General features: G+C 42.3%; 1 protein-coding gene across 2 annotated transcripts; it reads left to right on the forward strand.

Annotated features, from left to right (window-relative positions):
* Positions 1-1,546: 1,546 nt before the first annotated feature.
* On the forward strand, positions 1,547-21,276 carry crfb16 (cytokine receptor family member B16). 2 transcript variants are annotated; one of them, XM_024436413.2, is made up of 8 exons: positions 1,547-1,755; positions 3,127-3,530; positions 4,663-4,786; positions 5,610-5,800; positions 6,666-6,790; positions 15,553-15,706; positions 19,591-19,742; positions 19,909-21,276. In XM_024436413.2, exons 2-8 carry the CDS (start codon positions 3,467-3,469, stop codon positions 20,086-20,088), a joined length of 990 nt encoding a protein of 329 aa, XP_024292181.1. In that variant the 5' UTR covers positions 1,547-1,755; positions 3,127-3,466; the 3' UTR covers positions 20,089-21,276. The 2 variants fall into 2 exon arrangements, with proteins under 2 accessions (XP_024292181.1, XP_024292182.1); XM_024436414.2 differs by lacking the exon at positions 1,547-1,755 and having other exon boundaries at positions 2,982-3,530.
* Positions 21,277-23,270: the final 1,994 nt, after the last annotated feature.

Raw genomic sequence — 23,270 nt, forward strand, 5'->3', positions numbered from 1 at the left:
CCAATTTTATTAGTCACATGCGCCGAATACAACAGGTGAAATGCTTACTTTTACAAGCCAATGTGCGGAGGCACCGGTTAGTTGAGGTAGTTGAGGTAGTATGTATAGGTAGAGTTAATTAAAGTGACTCACGCATAGATCACAAAAGACAGTGGCAGTGGTGTGGAGAGGAGGGGGCAATGCAAATAGTCTGGGTAGCCATTTGTCTAGATGTTCAGGAGTCTTATGGCTTGGAGGTAGAAGCTGTTTAGAAGCCTCTTGGACCTAGACTTGGCGCTTCGGTACCGCTTGCCATGCGGTAGCAGAGACAACAATCTATGACTAGGGTGGCTAGAGTCTTTGACAATTTTTAGGGCCCTCCTCTGACACCGCCTGGTATAGAGGTCCTGGATGGTAGGAAGCTTGGCCCCAGGGATGTACTGGGCTGTTCGCACTACCCTCTGTACTGCCTTGCGGTCGGAGGCTGAGCAATTGTCATACCAGGCAGTGATGCAACCAGTCAGGATGCTCTCGATGGTGCAGCTGTAGAACCTTTGGAGGATCTGAGGACCCATACCAAATCTTTTCAGTTTCCTGAGGGGCCTGAGGGGTTCATCTGAGGGTATAGCGGGATTTCTTGTAAGCTTCCAGGTTAGAGTCCCGCTCCTTGAAAGCGGCAGCTCTAGCCTCTAGGTCAGTGCGGATGCTGCCTGTAATCCATGGCTTCTGGTTGGGGTATGTACGTACAGTCACTGTAGAGACGTCGTCATCAATGCACTTATTGATGAAGCCAATGACAGATGTGGTGTACTCCTTAATGCCATTGGAGGAATCCCGGAACATATTCCAGGCTGTGCTAGCAAAACAGTCCTGTAGCTTATCAACTGCTTCATCTGCCCACTTTTTTTATTCATTTCATCACTGGTGCTTCCTGCTTTAATTTTTGCTCATAAGCAGGAATCAGGAGGATGGAATTATGGTCAGATTTGCCAAATGGAGGGAGAGTTTTGTACACATCTCTGTGTGTGGAGGATAGGTGGTCCAGAGTTATTTTCCCTCTGGTTTCACATTTAACACGATAGAAATTTGGTAAAACGGATTTAAGTTTCCCTGCATTAAAGTTCTCGGCTACTAGGAGAGCCACCTCTGGGTGAATGTTTTCTTGTTTGCTTATGGCGGAATACAGCTCATTCAATGTTATCTTAGTGCCAGCCTCTGACTGTGCTGGTATGTAAACAGTTACAAAGAATATAGATGAAAACTCTCTTGGTAGGTAGTGTGGTCTGCAGCTTGTCATGAGAAACTCTACCTCAGGCGAGCAATAGCTCGAGACTTCCTTAGATATCGTGCACCAGCTGTTGTTTACAAAAATACATAGACAGCCACCCCTTGTCTTACCAGACGCTGCTGTTCTGTCCTGCCGGTACATCGTATAACCAGCCAGCTGTATGTTGATATTGTTGTCATTCAGCCACGACTCCGTGAAGCATAAGATGTTAAAGTTTTTAATGTCCTGTTGGTAGTTTAATCTTCACAGTAACTCGTCCATTTTATTGTCCAAAGATTGCATGCTTGCTAGCAGAATTGAGGGAAGTGGGGGGTTTATTTGATCGCCTCCGACTTCTCAGAAGGCATCCCGCTCCCCGACCTCGCTTTCTCTGCCTCCTCTTCAAGCAGATCACTGCGGTCTGGGTGCCTGTTCCCGAGGGAGCTGTATATCCTCCGCCTCAGGCTCGTCAGAGTCGTGAAAGAAGAAAAATAATTCGCTAGTCCGTGGTGAGTAATCACAGTCCTGATGTCTAGAAGTTATTTTCGGTCATAAGAGATGGTATCGGCAACATTATGTACAAAAAAGTTTTAAAAAAAGTTACAAACAACGCAGATAAACGAACAAAAAAACACAATCGGCTGGGGGCACGGCTGGGGGCACGTTCTGCTCCAGCGACATCTTGACTTGATTAGAAAAAGATCTGGTCCCATCATAGCCCATATACAACCATTTTCCAGCTGATTATTAGTATGTCATACCTTCCTACGCGGGTCCTCAGTTTTGCCTGTTTAGGTTATCCCAATGGTTCTCAAACCTCTCATCGGTGACCCCCAGATATTTCACAATTTTGTTTTAGCCCTGAAATATATTGTTTTAGCCCTAACCCTATGATATGTGAGATGATGTATCCATGACTGTTTATTGAAATACCTCCCCCACCACCACCACCACATCTTGGACCTGTAGTTCCACCACTGAAATCACACAATGTTACAAATTAAGAAACATATCCTTTAAATAAGTATGCCCTACTATCTAAAAATGTTGAGTTAGTGTCTCGAAATGTCAACTTAGTATCTCCAAATTAGTATATTTTTATTACATTTACTTAACTAGGCAAGTCAGTTAAGAACAAATTCTTATTTTCAATGATGGCCTAGGAACAGTGTTCAGCCTTGTTCAGGAACAGAACGACAGATTTTTACCTTGTTAGCTCGGGGATTCAATCTTGCAACCTTCAGTTACTAGTCCAACGCTCTAACCACTAGGCTACCTGCCACCTCAAAATCAAAATGTGTTGATAATATCTTGAAATTTAGACTTAGTATCTCTGAATTTTTTTACATTTTTATATAGTAAAAAAAATTGTGGGAATGGGCTTCCATGCATATCTCTTTAACTGTTTGGGCTAGAAACTAGATGTTTCCTCTATAGAAATGGTGCAACATTGACGCTAACGAATCTGCGTTCGTTTTTTCATTACAACAATCATTATCTGGGTGATTTTCTAGGTGCACTGGCCCCCCCAAATTAGAATTTCACGTCGCACCAAAAAAGTAATTAGGAGCATATGCGACCAAAATGGTCACACTTTATAGCCCTACGTGCACGCACACACGCACACACACACAGTTATGGGAGGGAGTGATCATAACCAGTCTGACAGGCTTAACCATATTTTCACCCTCAGCATCCAGCCAAGCCATACCAGTCATTCTTTTAGACTCGCATCAGCACATCACACCTTTCCTCTCTCAAACACACACACTTTTATAAGCTTTACCTACATAACCACTCTCTCAGACGCACCATAAAATTGATATGGCTTTCACATAAAAACACACATTTATAACAAAACTATTTATGTATATTACAAGCCTTTTACAGGAGACACAGTGGGACAGCAAAGGAAGTGTGGCAGAGGAACCATCACAAGGACCGAGAAGAGTGCTAGGATCACAGTCATAGGAGAGGTCCCACTCCGTCCTAGGAAAGTTTGAGTGACAGTTGGTATAACAGTCTGCAGTGATCATGTTACAGTCGCAACAAGAACGATCAATGGACAACGAGATGACCATATTGCAAACATAAAAGCAGTGATCACACTATTCCTGGGATTGTTTGTATTACAATCAAATTAGTGGTGAGAGACAGTCAACACAGTGATTGCACACTTGATCACAGCAGTGCTCCTACTCTTCTCCATACAGAGGGGCTATGAGACTGAGAAGGAGCTTTTTTGACAGCCAGTTAATACTTGTCCTCAACATCGTCACAAACTGTAAGTACTGCAGCAACACACACTGTCCTGCTGTTTAACAGCATAGGAAGAAGTTGCCCCAAACTGCTGATGTATGATCAGATATTATTTTCATCCCCCAATGGTTAAGGTTAGCATTGGGGTAGTGTGATTTGATCCTAGATCTGTAGTTAGGTGCAACTTCTACCTCAAGCCTATTTATCAGTCATCCTATTTACAGTATGTTAATTTCTAAATGTTATACTGTACATGGAACCAATGGAAAAGAAAGTAACAAACAGCAGAAGCATAAGGTGTAGTGTGCTTGTATCCTGATAGGGGTATGTCATCTAAGGTGGTGGACGATGACCATGGGAATACATTTATGTTCTCATGTGCCAGATTCACATGTGTGCCAGATCCACGTCCTCCCCAATTAAGGTGCCACCAACCTCATGTGGTGCATATATATATATATATATAAATAAATAACATGTCCATTAAAGGTAGATGACAATTAACAAGTTCTTGAAGGCGAAAAACAGAATTTTGCCTGAGGGAGAGGGTGCAACATACCTTTAATGCCCTGGCTGACATAATTGGAAACTTGAGACTCCTCTGTGTGTGTGTGTCACAGGACACATAACACTTTTTACCCTAGGCTAAACCGCTTGCAAGTGGGTTTAGAATGCTCTGAATGTGTTTACATGTGTGCTAAAGCATTTGTGCACTTCAATCTACAGTATGTGTTTGTGAACAAGACAACAGGGCTTCTGTGTGCTTAGAACATGTATTCATATAAAGACTGGATTCTGTCAAACTTGCACTGATCAAGGAAAGATAGACACATAGCACTCACTCATACCAAAGACTAAAAATGGGACCTGATGCATTTTTGCTTTGCACTCAGCATTCCCGTCCTGTCCAGGGGGTGTACTAGTACATCCAGCTGCCTCACGCTACAGAAACAGGAGATAGGTTTCTGCTACTACGAGCTGTTCCGGCTTGCAAAAGCCAAAGCTTGACACTTAATCAACTTGGAATATTGCAGTTCTTTGTTTTTAGCAAGGGGCTATGTTTTAATAGTGAATTTGATCACTGTTGTAGGCATGTCTGTTTGTCAAACACCTAATCACATTGCATAGTTTATGACTGTTTATCTGTTTAATTTCAGATGCCTGGCTGCTGCCATCGCCGTGGGGAATTTCCATGGAGTCTGTAAATATGAGGCACTTGCTCAAGTGGCGCCGTCAACAGTCTCCTTGCAGTTCTGTCATCTACTCTGTGCAGTTCCAGGGGTGAGTCAATCACTTCTGAAACATTGCAGGAATGTTCAGACACATTGACGAGAATACTGCTGTTCTCAATTCTGCTAAATGGACTTTCTCTGACTTTTTCACTTTCACTCATCCTTTTACTCTTGCCGATTGACGGTGAACTGTACACTGAGAATGCAGCCCAGGCAGTGGGCTAAAAACCTGTAACAATTGAATATTACTAACCCCTGTTGCTAAATAGCACTAGTTGTGACATTTGTCTCTTCTTAAACCAGACGCAATGTCCTCTAAAATAGTCATAAATCGTGTGATGTCTCAAAAATGTTTGTTTTATCAACGCCCATGAGAAGGAGGAAATTATACAAATATGAAGTAAACAGAGCAATGTTACACTTGCTAATGGCGAGCTGCAGTAATTTAATTTACAAGACACTTTTATCCAGAGCGACTTATAGTTTAAGGTAGCTAGGTGAGACAACCACATATCACAGTCATAGTAAGAAAACCTTTTCCTCAATTAAACAGCTTTCTTACTATGACTGTGCTATGTGGTTATCTCACCTAGCTCTGGATAACAGCGTCTTCTAAATTACAAACATGTAAAATGTAAATAAAAACAATTGAGACATCACACTATTTGTTATTACTTTTTTTAGGGGACATTGTGTCTGGTTTATGAAGGGGGTGGTAACTGAAAAGATGTAAAGGGTAGTTAAACACAAGCATGTGAAAATATGAAACATTCATGTCAAAAATATTTATCAGGCAGACAAACAAAAGGACAATAAACATTGGCTCTGGGTATAATGTGTCAATATGAGCTGTATTTCCATGTGTTCTGTAGGGAATTTGAGCTGAGGATCTTGAATGGAAGTTGGGAGGACGTGGTTGGTTGTCAGCGGGTCACACGAACGGAGTGCGACCTGACCTTTGACCTTGGTTCTGACTCAGACTACAACATCCGTGTGCGGGCAGAGTGCGGAAGGCGTGTGTCACCGTGGGCTGAGCTCGGGAGGCCATTCAACAGGAGAGAGAGTGAGTCATTGTGGGATATCTACGTCCATGTACTCTTTTTTGATGCCATGGCAATAGTTGTTTTTATGATTTTTATGTTCATTTTATTTTTTTAGTTTCCTTCATCCATCCAAGGAAAATAAGACCAAAAGGAGATATTAGATGAATGAATCTATATAGCATTTGTACTAACATTAGCTGAAGACAAAACACTTACCCAAGTGCACAACAGCCATACAAAATGCCAAACATTTAAACAAGTGGCCTTCTGGTCATCATTATGACAATACCTTGTCCGATTAGTATGTGAAAATTAAAAAATGTATGTTTTAAATCCAGGATATAATACTTATTTTCAACCCTGTATCACAGATGATTGTGAAATAGACACAAATTGCCTATTGGAAATGGGTGTAATGTACACAAATGCTTTATGAAGAAAGAAAATTGCGTTGTGATGAAAATCCTGTAATAGACACGAAAAAGTGGACTTTTTCATGTGCCTGTCACAAATTTCAATAAGTAATTTGTGTCTATTTGTCATAGTGTGTTGCTTATTTCGGCTTTCATCTAGGATGAATTTGCTGCACACTATTGAGGAAGAGAGTTGTCTTTTCAGACCCACATGTGTTTGACTACAGCTGATAATCAGACAAGAGAACAGGTGACAGGCTGTGCCAAAATTAAAGAATGGCGGGGAACAGCCTAATTGCACTTTAGATGAAGCCTTCTCAGTATGCATGAGCGTAGTATGTTTCTATTTCTTCCGTTTTTACTAAACAGTATGTTCTAGGTAGTATGGTTAGCACACAGTATGTAGTAGGCAAGAACGATTTCAGACACAGCCTATGTATGTAACTTACTATGACTTTCATCTTTCACACAGCAATCCTGACGGTGCCAGCTATAACTGTGACCACCATGGGTGATGCCCTTCAGGTGACTTTCAAAGGCCTTCCCCTGACCGTGGGAGTGACTGTGACTATCTGGAAGAGAGGCGAGTTTGTCAGGGTGAGGATATTACATGTACAGTATATTATAGTCTTGCAGGGATTTTTCTGCCATTGAAATCCTTGGGCGGGCCTCTAAGCATTTTTTGGGGTCACCTAAGTTCAGTGTAAAAAAAAGTAATAATAATAAGATACAAAATAAAAGCTAGACAGTCAGGGAGAATTGAAAATTCAAAAAGCAATGAATTTAGCAGTTTTGATTTTGTTGTTATGTTTGTGCAAAATAACACAATATCAGCTATGGAAAAATGGATAGAATTACAGGAAATTAGCTTTAAAACAGAAACAAAAATTCTCTCCTCTCCATGGCAGAATACAGTGCCTTGCGAAAGTATTCGGCCCCCTTGAACTTTGCGACCTTTTGCCACATTTCAGGCTTCAAACATGGATATAAAACTGTATTTTTTTGTGAAAAATCAACAACAAGTGGGACACAATCATGAAGTGGAACGACATTTATTGGATATTTCAAACTTTTTTAACAAATCAAAAACTGAAAAATTGGGCGTGCAAAATTATTCAGCCCCTTTACTTTCAGTGCAGCAAACTCTCTCCAGAAGTTCAGTGAGGATCTCTGAATGATCCAATTTTTACCTAAATGACTAATGATGATAAATACAATCCACCTGTGTGTAATCAAGTCTCCGTATAAATGCACCTGCACTGTGATAGTCTCAGAGGTCCGTTAAAAGCGCAGAGAGCATCATGAAGAACAAGGAACACACCAGGCAGGTCCGAGATACTGTTGTGAAGAAGTTTAAAGCTGGATTTGGATACAAAAAGATTTCCCAAGCTTTAAACATCCCAAGGAGCACTGTGCAAGCGATAATATTGAAATGGAAGGAGTATCAGACCACTGCAAATCTACCAAGACCTGGCCGTCCCTCTAAACTTTCAGCTCATACAAGGAGAAGACTGATCAGAGATGCAGCCAAGAGGCCCATGATCACTCTGGATGAACTGCAGAGATCTACAGCTGAGGTGGGAGACTCTGTCCATAGGACAACAATCAGTCGTATATTGCACAAATCTGGCCTTTATGGAAGAGTGGCAAGAAGAAAGCCATTTCTTAAAGATATCCATAAAAAGTGTCATTTAAAGTTTGCCACAAGCCACCTGGGAGACACACCAAACATGTGGAAGAAGGTGCTCTGGTCAGATGAAACCAAAATTGAACTTTTTGTCAACAATGCAAAACGTTATGTTTGGCGTAAAAGCAACACAGCTCATCACCCTGAACACACCATCCCCACTGTCAAACATGGTGGTGGCAGCATCATGGTTTGGGCCTGCTTTTCTTCAGCAGGGACAGGGAAGATGGTTAAAATTGATGGGAAGATGGATGGAGCCAAATACAGGACCATTCTGGAAGAAAACCTGATGGAGTCTGCAAAAGACCTGAGACTGGGACGGAGATTTGTCTTCCAACAAGACAATGATCCAAAACATAAAGCAAAATCTACAATGGAATGGTTCAAGAATAAACATATCCAGGTGTTAGAATGGCCAAGTCAAAGTCCAGACCTGAATCCAATCGAGAATCTGTGGAAAGAACTGAAAACTGCTGTTCACAAATGCTCTCCATCCAACCTCACTGAGCTCGAGCTGTTTTGCAAGGAGGAATGGGAAAAAATTCTCGATGTGCAAAACTGATAGAGACATACCCCACAGCTGTAATCGCAGCAAAAGGTGGCGCTACAAAGTATTAACTTAAGGGGGCTGAATAATTTTGCACGCCCAATTTTTCAGTTTTTGATTTGTTAAAAAAGTTTGAAATATCCAATAAATGTCGTTCCACTTCATGATTGTGTCCCACTTGTTGTTGATTCTTCACAAAAAAATACAGTTTTATATCTTTATGTTTGAAGCCTGAAATGTGGCAAAAGGTCGCAAAGTTCAAGGGGGCCGAATACTTTCGCAAGGCACTGTATGTAGTATTACAGGAACTGTGCATTAAAACAAAACAATCCTTATCTCAGCTCCATAGAGAAATTTGAAAAGTTGTAGGAAATTGGCATAAAAATGTTAAAATGTATATCAAATCAAATCAAATGTTATTTGTCACAAACACATGGTTAGCAGATGTTAATGCGAGTGTAGCGAAATGCTTGTGCTTCTAGTTCTGACAGTGCAGTAATATAATATAACAATTCCACAATTACTACCTTATACACACAAGTGTAAAGTGATAAAGAATATGTACGTAAAGATGAGTGAGTGATGGTACAGAACGGCATAGTGGCATAAAAGTGGCATAGTTTAAAGTGGCTAGTGATACATGTATTACATAAAAATGGCAAGATGCAGTAGATGGTATAGAGTACAGTATATACATATACATACAGTGGGGCAAAAAAGTATTTAGTCAGCCACCAATTGTGCAAGTTCTCCCACTTAAAAAGATGAGAGAGGCCTGTAATTTTCATCAAAGGTACACTTCAACTATGACAGACAAAATGAGAAAAAACATCCAGAAAATCACATTGTAGGTGTCGCGTTCTGACCTTTATTTCCTTTGTTTTGTCATTATTTAGTATGGTCAGGGCGTGAGTTGGGGTGGGCAGTCTATGGTTGTTTTTCTATGATTTTGGGATTTCTATGTTTCGGCCTAGTATGGTTCTCAATCAGAGGCAGGTGTCATTAGTTGTCTCTGATTGAGAATCATACTTAGGTAGACTGGGTTTCACAGTTTGTTTGTGGGTGTTTGTTTCCGTGTCTGTGTTTTTCATCACACGGTACTGTTTTGGTTTTCGTTCGTTCCACGTTTATTGTTTTTGTATCAGTTGTGTTCATGTTGAGTATTTCTTCTTAAAAGAACCATGGACACTTACCACGTCGCTTATTGGTACTCCGATCCTTCTCGCTTCTCCTCTTCAGACGAAGAGGAGGAAAACCTTTACAGTAGGATTTTTAATGAATTTATTTGCAAATTATGGCGGAAAATAAGTATTTGGTCACCTACAAACAAGCAAGATTTTTGGCTCTCACAGACCTGTAACTTCTTCTTTAAGAGGCTCCTCTGTCCTCCACTAGTTATCTGTATTAATGGCACCTGTTTGAACTTGTTATCAGTATAAAATACACCTGTCCACAACCTCAAACAGTCACACTACAAACTCCACTATGGCCAAGACCAAAGAGCTGTCAAAGGACACCAGAAACAAAATTGTAGACCTGCACCAGGCTGGGAAGACTGAATCTGCAATAGGTAAGCAGCTTGTTTGAAGAAATCCACTGTGGGAGCAATTATTAGGAAATGGAAGACATACAAGACCACTGATAATCTCCCTCGATCTGGGGCTCCATGCAAGATCTCACCCCGTGGGGTCAAAATGATCACAAGAACAGTGAGCAAAAATCCCAGAACCCCACGGGGGGACCTAGTGAATGACCTGCAGAGAGCTGGGACCAAAGTAACAAAGCCTACCATCAGCAAGGGCATTGAAGATGAAACGTGGCTGGGTCTTTCAGCATGACAATGATCCCAAACACACCGCCCAGGCAACGAAGGAGTGGCTTCGTAAGAAGCATTTCAAGGTCCTGGAGTGGCCTAGCCAGTCTCCAGATATCAACCCCATAGAAATTCTTTGGAGGGAGTTAAAAGTCTGTGTTGCCCAGCAACAGCCCCAAAACATCACTGCTCTAGAGGAGATCTGCATGGAGGAATGGGCCAAAATACCAGCAACAGTGTGTGAAAACCTTGTGAAGACTTACAGAAAACGTTTGGCCACTGTCATTGCCAACAAAGGGTATATAACAAAGTTTTCAGATAAACTTTTGTTATTGACCAAATGCTTATTTTCCACCATAATTTGCAAATACATTCATAAAAAAATCCTACAATATGATTTTCTGGATTTTTTTGTATCTAATTTTGTCTGTCATAGTTGAAGTGTACCTATGACGAAAATTACAGGCCTCTCTCATCTTTTTAAGTAGGAGAACTTGCACAATTGGTGGCTGACTAAATACTTTTTTGCCCCACTGTATAAGATGAGTAATGTAGGGTGTGTAAACATTATATTAAGTGGCATTGTTTAAAGTGGCTAGTGATATATTTTTTTACATCAATTTACATCAATTTACATTATTAAAGAGAGCTGGAGTTGAGTCAGTATGTTGGCAGCAGCCACTCAATGTTAGTGGTGGCTGTTTAACAGTCTGATGGCCTTGAGATAGAAGCTGTTTTTCAGTCTATCGGTCCCTGCTTTGATGCCCCTGTACTGACCTCGCCTTCGGGATGGTAGCGGGGTGAACAGGCAGTGGCTCGGGTGGTTGTTGTCCTTGATGATCTTTATGGCCTTCCTGTGACATCGGGTGGTGTAGGTGTCCTGGAGGGCAGGTAGTTTGCCCCCGGTGATGCGTTGTGCAGACCTCACTAACCTCTGGAGAGCATTACGGTTGTGGGCGGAGCAGTTGCCGTACCAGGCGGGGATACAGCCTGACAGGATGCTCTCGATTGTGCATCTGTAAAAGTTTGTGAGTGCTTTTGGTGACAAGCCGAATTTCTTCAGCCTCCTGAGGTTGAAGAAGCGCAGCTGCGCCTTCTTCACAACGCTGTCTGTGTGGGTAGACCAATTCAGTTTGTCCGTGATGTGTACGCCGAGGAACTTAAAACTTACTACCCTCTCCACTACTGTCCTGTCGATGTGGATGGGGGGGGGGGTGCGCTACCTCTGCTGTTTCCTGAAGTCCACGATCATCTCCTTTCTTGACGTTGAGTGTGAGGTTATTTTCCTGACACCACACTCCGACGGCCTTCACCTCCTCCCTGTAGGCCGTCTCGTCGTTGTTGGTAATCCTACCACTGTAGTGTCGTCCGCAAATTTGATGATTGAGTTGGAGGCGTGCATGGCCACGCAGTCATGGGTGAACAGGGAGTACAGGAGATGGCTCAGAACGCACCCTTGTGGGGCCCCAGTGTTGAGGATCAGCGGGGTGGAGATGTTGTTACCTTCCTTCCTTCACCACCCAGTGGGGCGGGGTTGAGACCCAGGGTCTCGAGGAAGTTGGAGGGTACCATGGTGTTAAATGCTGAGCCAGAACAACATTCTCACATAGGTATTTCTCTTGTCCAGATGGGTTAGGGCAGTGGCAGGGGTTGAGACCCAGGGTCTCAGGTAGCTTGGTTCTTGACTAGTCTTTCAAAGTTTGGAGGGTACTATGGTGTTAAATGGTGGCTGAAGCATGTGGGATCCGTGGCACTGTGGGGATTGTCCCTCAAACACGTTTAAATGTTTTACGAGCAAAGGAGAATCCGTTTTTGGTAGCGGGCCGTTTAGTCTGTCTGGGAGCAAGACATCCTGGTCCGTGACGGGGCTGGTTTGCTTTTTGTAATCCGTGATTGACTGTAGACCCTGCCACATACCGCTTGTGTCTGAGCCGTTGAATTGCAACTCTACTTTGTCTCTATACTGACGCTTAGCTTGTTTGAGTGCCTTGCGGAGGGAATAGCTACACTGTTTGTATTCGGTCATGTTTCTGGTCACCTTGCGCTGGTGAAAAGCAGTGGTTCTCGCTTTCAGTTTTGCGCGAATGCTGCCATCAATCCACGGTTTCTGGTTTAGGAATCTACACCGCCAATACAGAGACCTCAAAAATGTTCTCTAAAATTCAGCCGCCCCTATGGGACAACAGCGGCCATTGCCACTCCCCATAGCCACACCTAACATTCAAGCCCCTTGTTGATCTAGAGCAGGGGTTTCCAAACTTTTATAGTCCCGTATCTCTTTAAACAACCTCCATTGTGTATCCCTTCAAACATTCAACCTCCAGCTCTGTACCTCCTCTAGCACCAGTGCACTCTCAAGTGTTGTTATTTCTCCATCATTGTAAGCCTGCCACACACACACTATACGATACATTTATTAAACATAAGAATGAGTGTAATAATAAATAATAAATCATGTTGCTCTTTGTTTAACCATCTTATATATAAAAGGTGAGCCTGATTGGGCTTATTGGGTTCACCTGGTGTATGACTATTTAGGTCCTCTGTGGACTGGGCTGGTTGCTCAGGCCTCTTGTTTTGTTTAGTGATTCATGTGCCAGTGCGTTGGTTTTTAAATATTTTTTTATATATTTTTTATTTATTTATTTTTTCTGTGTAAGATTCAGTAAATGTTCTGGATTTATCCTCACCTCTGCCTGCTGTGTTTCTCTGGACCTGGGTCCAAGTTTGTACGAGACTTATTGACAATTTTGATGAGGCGCTCTTGTTCAGATATCGGTAAGTGGACTGGAGGCAGGGCATGAAAGGGATAATGAATCCAGTTCTTTGGGTCATCCGTTATGGGGAAGTACCTGCGTAATTGCGCACCCAACTCACTCAGGTGCTTTGCTATATCACATTTGACATTGTCCGTAAGCTTGAGTTCATTTGCAATCATACAATGATGGAAAGACCTGTGTGTTGTCCTTGTTAATGCAGACAGAGAAGAGCTCCAACTTCTTAATCATAGCCTCAATTTTGTCCCGCACATTGAAAATAGTTGCGGACAGACCCTGTAATCCTAAATTCAAATCATTCAGGTGAGAAAAAACATCACCCAGAAAGGCCAGTCGTGTGAGAAACTCGTCATCATGCAAGCGATCAGACAAGTGAAAATTATGGTCAGTAAAGGAAACTTTAAGCTCGTCTCTCAATCTAAAAAAAAAAACGTTTCAATACTTTGCCCCTTGAAAATCAGCGCATGTTGTAAAAGAGTTACATGGTCACTGCCCATATCATTGCATTGTGCAGAAAATACACGAGTTCAGGCCCTTGCCTTAACAAGGTTAACCATTTTCACTGTAGTGTCCAAAACGTCTTTCAAGCTGTCAGGCATTCCCTTGGCAGCAACAGCCTCTCGGTGGATGCTGCAGTGTACCCAAGTGGCGCCGGGAGCAACTGCTTGCACCCTGTCATGGATTTTGACCACCAAAGTCCATTTGATGTCACAAAACTGTCCAGTACTTAAAAATAAAAAATAATCTCCTGTTGTCCTGGTTTCCAGTGGTTTGCAGAGGTCTTCCTTAATTGACTCCCCATAAAAGTAACAGACTTATACCAGGAGCTGTGCCAGGCCCGCCACATCTGTTGACTCATCCAGCTGTAACGCATAGAATTCACCGGCTTGTATGCGAAGCAATAATTGTTTCAAAACATCTCCTGCCATGTCACGGATGCGTCGTGAAACAGTGTTGTTTGATGAAGGCATTGTCTATATAAATGAATTTGGCCTTTTCACCCCAGCATTGTCCCAGCCATATCCGCGCAGCAGGAAGAATGAAGTCCTCCACAATAGTATGGGGCTTGCCTGTCCTAGCCACTTCTTATTAAAACCTCTAGTGACTCCCCATCCCGCATGAGGGAGTGTAATCATCGACTGACACTAATTAGCATAACGCAACGGACATAAATATTCCTAGAAAATATTCCTATTCATGAAAATCACAAGTGAAATATATTGAGACACAGCTTAGCCTTTTGTTAATCACCCTGTCATCTCAGATTTTCTAAATATGCTTTACAGCCAAAGCTAGACAAGCATTTGCGTAAGTTTATCGATAGCCTAGCATAGCATTTTGTCCAGCTAGCAGCAGGTAACTTGGTCACGGAAATCAGCAAAGCAATCAAATTAAATCGTTTACCTTTGATGAGCTTCAGATGTTTTCACTCACGAGACTCCCAGTTAGATAGCCAATGTTCCTTTTTTCCAAAAATATTATTTTTGTAGGCAAAATAGCGCCGTTTGTTCTTCACGTTTGGCTGAGAAATCCCGGAAATTGCAGTCACGAAAACACAGAAAAATATTCCAAATTAGCCCCATAATAGACAGAAACATGGCAAACGTTGTTTATAATCAATCTACAAAGTGTTTTTCAAACATCTATTCGATAATATATCCACCGGGACAATTGGTTTTTCAGTAGGACCGATTGGAATAATGGCTACCTCTGTATTTTACGCGAGAATCACTCTGAGAGCATCAGGTGACCACTTGCGCAATGTAGCCGCTTATGGGTATTCTTCAACATAAATGCGTAAAACTACGTCACAATGCTGAAGACACCTTGGGGAAAATGGAGAAAAAGTAATCTGGTTGATAGCCCATTCACTGCTCAATAGGGACGCATTGGAAAGCAGCGCTTTCAAAACATGAGGCACTTCCGGATTGGATTTTTCTCAGGCTTTCGCCTGCAATATCATTTCTGTTATACTCACAGACAATATTTTTACAGTTTTGGAAACTTTAGAGTGTTTCCTATCCTAAACTGTCAATGATATGCATATTCTAGAATCTTGTCTTGACAAAATATCCCATTTACTACGGGAACGTTATTTTTCCAAAAATGAAAATACTGCCCCCTAGTCACAAAAGGTTAAATTAATGGTATCTGTTTTTTTTCATGTCTTACTACTTGAAAGTTGTTTTATTCTCGCTCAAAAAACTCCTGTGGCTTATAAATGGACTGTTTGAAAATGTGAAAAAAAAGTTTTACACGTGAATCACATTTTTATTTGGCGTACCCCCGACGGCGTTGCACATACCCCTGGGTTGGGAATACCTGGTCTAGACAACCCTGTCATGTATTGTGTGTTGGGAGAGATTGGAGCTTGTTGTGTGGGGGATGCCTAGGGATTGGAGCAAGGGATTGGTTTGAAATTGGTCCTAAAAGTGACCCGCTAGGTAGAACGGTAATGACCTCCTCCCTATAGAACTCACTTCAAGCAGTGGTTGAGTTCTCTTCAGCAGCGTCTCACTGTGCTCTGTTTTCTAGGGCAAGTCCTCCTTGCGTGTGATCACAGTGCAACAGAATCCGCTCCACATCGACGCCCTGCAGGAGGGAGCAGTGTACTGCGTCAAAGCCCAGGCCCATCTGGACACCCACAGCAAAAGCAGCAGCACTGACACACAGTGTGTCTCCATCACAGGTGGGCTGCAAATGATAATACACACTCATAGACACACACATACAGTATCTGCATGTGCTCACACGTTCTATTAAATATATTGATCATTTATTGATCCTTCAAACCAGATAGACCTTTGGCAATTGGTCCTTCGAGACAGATATGGCCTTTTTTAACACACACACTGATCAGGCAATGGTATACTTTACCATTATGTGTACCGTGGAAAGAGATAAAAAACATAACGTCTTGTATCTATTTCACGTGCGCATACATTTCAAACACACACCAACCACACACACATAGGGATTTCCGATCGTCTCTGTGCACTTTGTAACTGTTCTAGCTCTATACTGGAAGAGTAATGCATAAAAAAATCTGCAAATCATGAAAACATAACCTTGCGATGGATACAGACGCCTTGACTTTTTCCACATTTTGTTACCTTAAAGCCTTATTCTAAAATTGATTAAATAGCTTTTTTCCCTGATTAAAAATAAAGAAAATAAAAATAAATACCTTATTTACTATTACTTTGCTATGAGACTCAAAATTGAGCGCAGGTGCATCCTGTTTCCATTGATCATCCTCAAGATGTTTCTACAACTTGATTGGAGTCAACCTATGGTCAATTCAATTGATTGGACATGATTTGGAAAGGCACACACCTGTCGATATAAAGTCCCACAGTTGACAGTGCATGGCAGAGCAAAAAAACAAGCCATGAGGTCGAAGGAATTGTCTGAGCCCTGAGGGTAAGGGTACCCAAAACATTTCTGCAGTATTGAAGGTCTCCACATTCCTGCAGTAAGCCTGAAAATTCAATTCACATGCGCTGAATACAACAGGTCAAATCAAATCAAAGTTTATTTGTCACAAATACAACAGGTGTAGTAGGCCTTACAGTGAAATGCTTACTTACAGGCTCTAACCAATAGTGCAAAAAAATGTATTAGGTGAACAATAGGTAAGTAAAGAAATAAAAACAACAGTAAAAAGACAGTGAAAAATAACAGTCGTGAGGCTACATACAGTAGCGAGGCTATAACAGTAGCGAGGCTACATACAAGCACCAGTTAGTCAGGCTGATTGAGGTAGTATATACATGTAGATATGGTTAAAGTGCCTATGCATATATGATGAACAGAGAGTAGCTGTAGCGTAAAAGAGGGGTTGGCGGGTGGTGGGTGGCGGGACACAATGCAGATAGCCCGGGTTAGCCAATGTGCGGGGGCACTGGTTGGTCGGGCCAATTGAGGTAGTATGTACATGAATGTATAGTTAAAGTGACTATGTATATATGATAAACAGAGAGTAGCAGCAGCTTAAAATAGGGGTTGGGGGGGAGGGCACACAATGCAAATAGTCCGGGTAGCCATTTGATTACCTGTTCAGGAGTTTTATGGCTTGGGGATAAAAACAGTTGAGAAGCCTTTTTGTCCTAGACTTGGCACTCAGTTACCGCTTGCCATGCGGCAGTAGAGAGAACATTCTATGACTGGGGTGGCTGGGGTCTTTGACCATTTTTAGGGCCTTCCTCTGACACCGCCTGGTGTAGAGGTCCTGGATGGCAGGCAGCTTGGCCCCAGTGATGTACTGGGCCGTACGCACTACCCTCTATAGTGCCTTGCGGTCGGAGGCTGAGCAATTACCATACCAGGCAGTGATGCAACCAGTCAGGATGCTCTGGATGTTGCAGCTGTAGAACCTTTTGAGGATCTCAGGACCCATGCCAAATCTTTTTAGTTTCCTGAGGGGGAATAGGCTTTGTCATGCCCTCTTCATGACTGTCTTGGTGTGTTTGGACCATTCTAGTTGTTGGTGATGTGGAAACCAAGGAACTTGAAGCTCTCAACCTGCTCCACTACAGCCCCGCCGATGAGAATGGGGCCGTGCTCGGTCCTTCTTTTCCTGTAGTCCACAATCATCTCCTTAGTCTTGGTCACGTTGAGGGATAGGTTGTTATTCTGGCACCACCCGGCCAGGTCTTTGACCTCATCCCTATAGGCTGTCTCGTCGTTGTCGGTGATCAGGTCTACCACTGTTGCGTCATCTGCAAACTTGATGGTGTTGGAGTCGTGCCTGGCCATGCAGTCATGTGTGAACAGGGAGTACAGGGAGGCCCGTCAGGAAGTCCAGGATCCATTTGCAGAGGGAGGTGTTTAGTCCCAGGATCCTTAGCTTAGTGATGAGCTTTGATGTTTAATGCTGAGCTGTAGTCAATGAATTGCATTCTCACATAGGTGTTCCTTTTGTCCAGGTGGGAAAGGGCAGTGTGGAGTGAAATAGAGATTGCATCATCTGTGGATTTGTTTGGGTGGTATGAAAATTGGAGTGGGTCTAGGGTTTCTGGGATAATTGTCACGGCTTTCTTCCTGGGAAGGAGAGGTGGACCAAAACGCAGTGTGGTTATAGTTCATGGTTATTTAATAAGAGACACTAAACATGAACACAACTACAAAACAAGAAACGTGTAAACAGTCCCGTGTGGCACAAACACTGACACAGGAAACAATCACCCACAAAATACCCAAAGAATATGGCTGCCTAAATATGGTTCCCAATCAGAGACAACGATAAATCAGAGGCAGGTGTTTAGAACCACTCTAGGCAACCATAGACTTACCTAGACAACTAAACTGAACACAACCCCATTAATCTAATAAACCCCTAGACAAAACGAAACACAATAAATCACCCATGTCACACCCTGGCCTAACCAAAATAATAAAGAAAACAAAGATAACTAACTGACAATAATGGTGTTGATGTGAGCCATTACCAGCCTTTCATCCTCATTCTTAAATCCATCATCCGTCATTTTTAAATGGAAGAAGTTTGGAACCACCAAGACTCTTCCTAGAGCTGGCCACCTGGCCAAACTCAGCCAAGAACCTGATGGTCACTCTGACAGAGCTCCAGAGTTCCTCTGTGGAGATGGGAGAACCTTCCAGAAGGACAATTATCTCTGCAGCACTCCACCACACAGGCCTTTTTGGTAGAGTGGCCAGACGGAAGCCACTCCTCAGTAAAAGGCACATGATAGCCCGCTTGGAGATTTCCAAAAAGCACCTAAAGGACTCTCAGACCATGAGAAACAAAATTCTACGGTCTGATAAAACCCAGATGGAACTCTTGGGCCTGAATGCCAAGCGTCACATCTGGAGGAAACCTGGTGGTGGCAGCATCCTGCTGTGGGAGGGACTCGGAGACTAGTCAGGATTGGGGGAAAGATGAACGGAGCAAAGTACAAAGAGATCCTTGATGAAATCCTGCTCCAGATCGCTCAGGACCTCAGACTGGGGCTAAGGTTCACCTTCCATCAGGACAATGACCCTAAGCACACAGCCAAGTAAACACAAGTGGCTTCTGGACAAGTCTCTGAATGTCTGAGTGGCCCAGCGAGAGCCCGGACTTGAACCCAATCTATCATCTCTGGAGAGACCTGAACATGGCTGTGTAGCAACACTCCCCATCCAACCTGACAGAGCTTGAAAGGATCTGCAGAGAATAATGTGAGAAACTCCCCAAATTCAGATGTGCCAAGCTTGTAGCATCATACCCAAGAAGACTCGAGGCTGTAATTGCTGCTAAAGGTTCTTCAACAAAGGACTGAGTAAAGGATCGGAATAGTTATGTAAATGTGATATCATTTTTTCCCCCATAACTTTGCAAGGATTTCTGTAAAGCTGATTTTCTTTGTCATTATGGGGTATTGTGTGTAAATTGATGGAAAAAATGTTTTTAATCCATTTTAGAATAAGGCTGTAACGTAACAAAATGGGGGGAAAAAGTCAAGGGGTCTCAATTCTTTCCAAATGCACTCTATTGCGCTCTCATGCTACATTACGGCTGTATACTTCACCTTAATAACAGTAAGACAAATATTGTCATTGTGTTCAAAGGTCCTGGACCTACCTGGCTTAAGCCCACAACAGTGACTGTTATCGTGGTGATATTAGCCGGCCTGGTGTTTTGTCTCTCTTGGTCGGTAACCCACTGTAGGCCAGAGGCCTGCTACGCCTATTTCCGCAAGGAGCCACAGCCCACTGCACTGGTGAGTCCTGCAATGATTGGTCATTATCGCTCTCTCTCTCTGCCCGTGCAAGGCATTGTTGAGCATGAGTCCAGTGCCTGTAGACATATTGTAAACATTGATGTTTTCAAAGGAGACCAAAATACAATTGCCTTCTCTCTCTTTTCTCGGTTCCTGGTATCTGTAGCTCCTTGATTGGCCGCTCACAAGAGTCAAGATCTATCCCCAAGATGAGCTTCGTGAGCCAATCCATGCCGTCCTTTTAAGTGAGCCGCAAAGAGAACTGAGAACTGAGCCATCCAGTCAATTGGATAAGTGGACACAATCTATATGTTCAGAAGGAACAGACAGACCATATCAAGTTTGATTGATACTGTAGGTTAATAAGAATGGTCAGAAGTGGCGAGTCTGGATTGGAGAAGTCAGGAGGCCGGCAGTTGTTCAGAGGGAGACAGAAGGGTCCTGTGTGGCTCAGTTGGTTAGGGCAGTGATGCTTGTAACTCCAGGGTTGTGGGTTTGATTCCCATGGGGGACCAGTATGAAAAGTGAATGCACTCACTTCTGTAAGTCTGCTAAATGACAAATGTCAATGTACAATTTAGTATTTGTTTTCTAGATAAGTCAGAGATGAATATGGGTGAGTCTCCAAATTTAGGAACTTTATTTACATCATGATATGTTCTAATTCAATCTAAGACAATAACAAAGTCATTGTTTATATACTATTTCTGTTAACAGGTGGCTATTCCAAACCATGACTCCGAAAATAAAGCAATGAATGATTTTAGTCATTTTTATTTCAGTAGACCATCTTGACTTGTTTTATCGAAAGATACTGATCTGATTATTACTTCTTTAAAAGAAACGTGATCTCACTACCGTAATACACACACTAAAAGCCTGTAGAATGAATGTACCTTAAGCCACACCCCTACAAATATCATCAGGTGATGGGATTGCACCCCTCTACGTGGCCACATGGTGAGTAGTCTAATTGCAAAGATTTTAGAGAAAATTAGTGAGCAGGTTGGTAAATCTTCATGTATTTTCAAGTGTCACTACCTATCTAATATATCAACAAATATGTCAAGTACGGTTTTGGGACAAAAAATATACAGTATGTTTGCTGGGATGTACATCTGTCCAAATGAAAGATTGCCCTCCATATGTTAGCTATTGGGATTCTTTATTAAAGTCCAAAATAAGTCAAAATTGTCACAACCCAAACAATTGACACCAGTAGTGATGCGTGGGTCAGCTGTTTGTTCACCTACACCCGCCCGCAATTGCTAATAACCCTTCTGCAACCGGCAGCCTATATGTGATAAATGTACCTTGTTTAGATAGGCCTATGTTTCTGCTTATAATGTTAGACATTTTTGTATGCATTTTGTGAATCAACTTGTCTATATGTAGATACATGCAGCTTCTCTTCTATCATTACTTGTTGTACTAGAAGGCTAAATAAACCCTTGCTCACCTGAAGTTCTCTTTCGTCTCTTCTCTCACGCAAAACGTCCCCAAAGATGTTTACGGACCAGGGAGAAAATGAAATAAGATTGTCTGTGCAAAATGTTCAAATGACATCAGTTTGACAGTTTTCAGGAATTAAAAGCTGTGAAAACTACCCAACATGTTTCTGATCAAATGACAGTTTGGCTTGGATGCATTTTTTTGTGGTTGAAACACTATCAGCTTTTATGATGCTGATAAAGATAGCACCTTTACAGACGGTGCCAAAGCGTGCATTCATTCTCTCAAGACACTGAAATAAATAAATTATTTCTTCACTCCATAGTCAAAATGTACATTTGGTGTATGGTTTTACTGCAATAAATGCTTAATTGTGCAGGAGTTAATATTATATTAGGCTACGTGAGAGGTTATGAAACCTACAGTCAGTGCCCAGACTTCAGCTACTTCTATTGAACCCATTTGATACAGTAGCCTACAGTTCCCTTGATGTGCCATTTTGAAGTCCCGTCTTGTGACTGTCACATTTGTGCCTCACAATCATCACACACAACAAAGCCGGCCGGCACTGCTTTCACCATCTTTTGCCACTTCACCAAATCTTTCCCAAACATCAGGCTACTGTTCCAGCCCTCCCTTCTATATATTTTAAAGTCTCGATTTCGCAGCTTTTCTCTTATTGAATTAAACGCCAGCATTGTCCTTATTGCCTCAGTGGGTCGACCTTAAACTTTTCTGCCCAAGTTCCCAAAAGTATTAGGCAATTGGTGTTTATTTGGCGAGTGTACAGTTAGGCCCTGAGCTTAGGCTACACACTAGCGCAAGTGGCTGAGGGTTAAGTCAACCTGTGCATCACTAGACACCATAGAGATATATAGAGGTCTCATCTTTGCATCTGTACCATTATAGCCTCAATGGTGGTGCCCGTGCTGTCATAAATGCCATCTCCATTTTAAAGTAGCATGCACCATGCTCTACAGACTGAGCTACAGAGGACCACCATGTGGGTAGTGGATAAGTGCATACTTCAGAAAAAAGGTATTGAGATGCATGCACAGTCAACTCAGGATAATGTTGAACATTTACAGTGAAATTCTCCCAGAAATCAAAATGTTAGAAAAACTATACATTTGTACATAAAATATATATTTTTCAAATTGGTAACATTAACATCACGTTAACAACAGACTTGGCAAGAACAGTTAACACATGTAACCAAATAAGAGCATAATTACAACACTGATTCAGAGGGGTTTGGTTAAACGCAGAAGACACATTTCAGTTGAATGCATTCAGTTGTACAACAGACTAGGCATTCCCCTTTCCATTTAATTTTAAAACAATATTGTGTTCCTGTGTGTGTGGGGGAGAGAGAGAGACAGACAAAGAAAGAAAAGGAAATGGAGTTAATATTGGGATCGTGTACAAACCTAGATCTATGATCAGGAGCAACACTCTTCAGGGTAAGGGGGTTCAGAGGAGTTGAAGCACACAACAGGACAGTTGGGGCAGGAGAGCATCTAGGAGAGAGATGTCAGCATGGCATCAGCTGTTCCCCATTGGGCTCTGTAACAATCTTCCTCAGTTTTGATTTGTCAGCTTCTCTCACCCCCAGAACAAGCATAGAAAAAGAATGAATAGAATGAGAGACTGAGAGGACCAGGTCTGTTACTCTGTGGGTAAAAAGACAGGTGACGTATCAAGTTGGGACATATCAAGCTGGTGTCGTGTGTGTACTTGCCTCACTGGAGGTCTTCAATCTAACTTAATGAGAATGGGACAATGTAGGGGTTGAGAACAGCTGGCTTCCTCCGGGCCACCATGCCATCCACTTTGTTCCATCTTCAAGGGTTCATCATCTTGGGATGATTTGAACCAGGAATCTATACAGCTACAGTGGGGAGAACAAGTATTTGAGACACTGCCAATTTTGCAGGTTTTCCTACTTACAAAGCATCTGTAATTTTTTATCATAGGTACACTTCAACTGTGAGAAACGGAATCTAAAACAAAAATCCAGAAAATCACATTGTATGATTTTTAAGTAATTCATTTGCATTTTATTGCATGACATAC

The sequence above is a fragment of the Oncorhynchus tshawytscha genome, linkage group LG10, assembly GCF_018296145.1.
Source record: "Oncorhynchus tshawytscha isolate Ot180627B linkage group LG10, Otsh_v2.0, whole genome shotgun sequence".
Taxonomy (NCBI): Eukaryota; Metazoa; Chordata; class Actinopteri; order Salmoniformes; family Salmonidae; genus Oncorhynchus; species Oncorhynchus tshawytscha.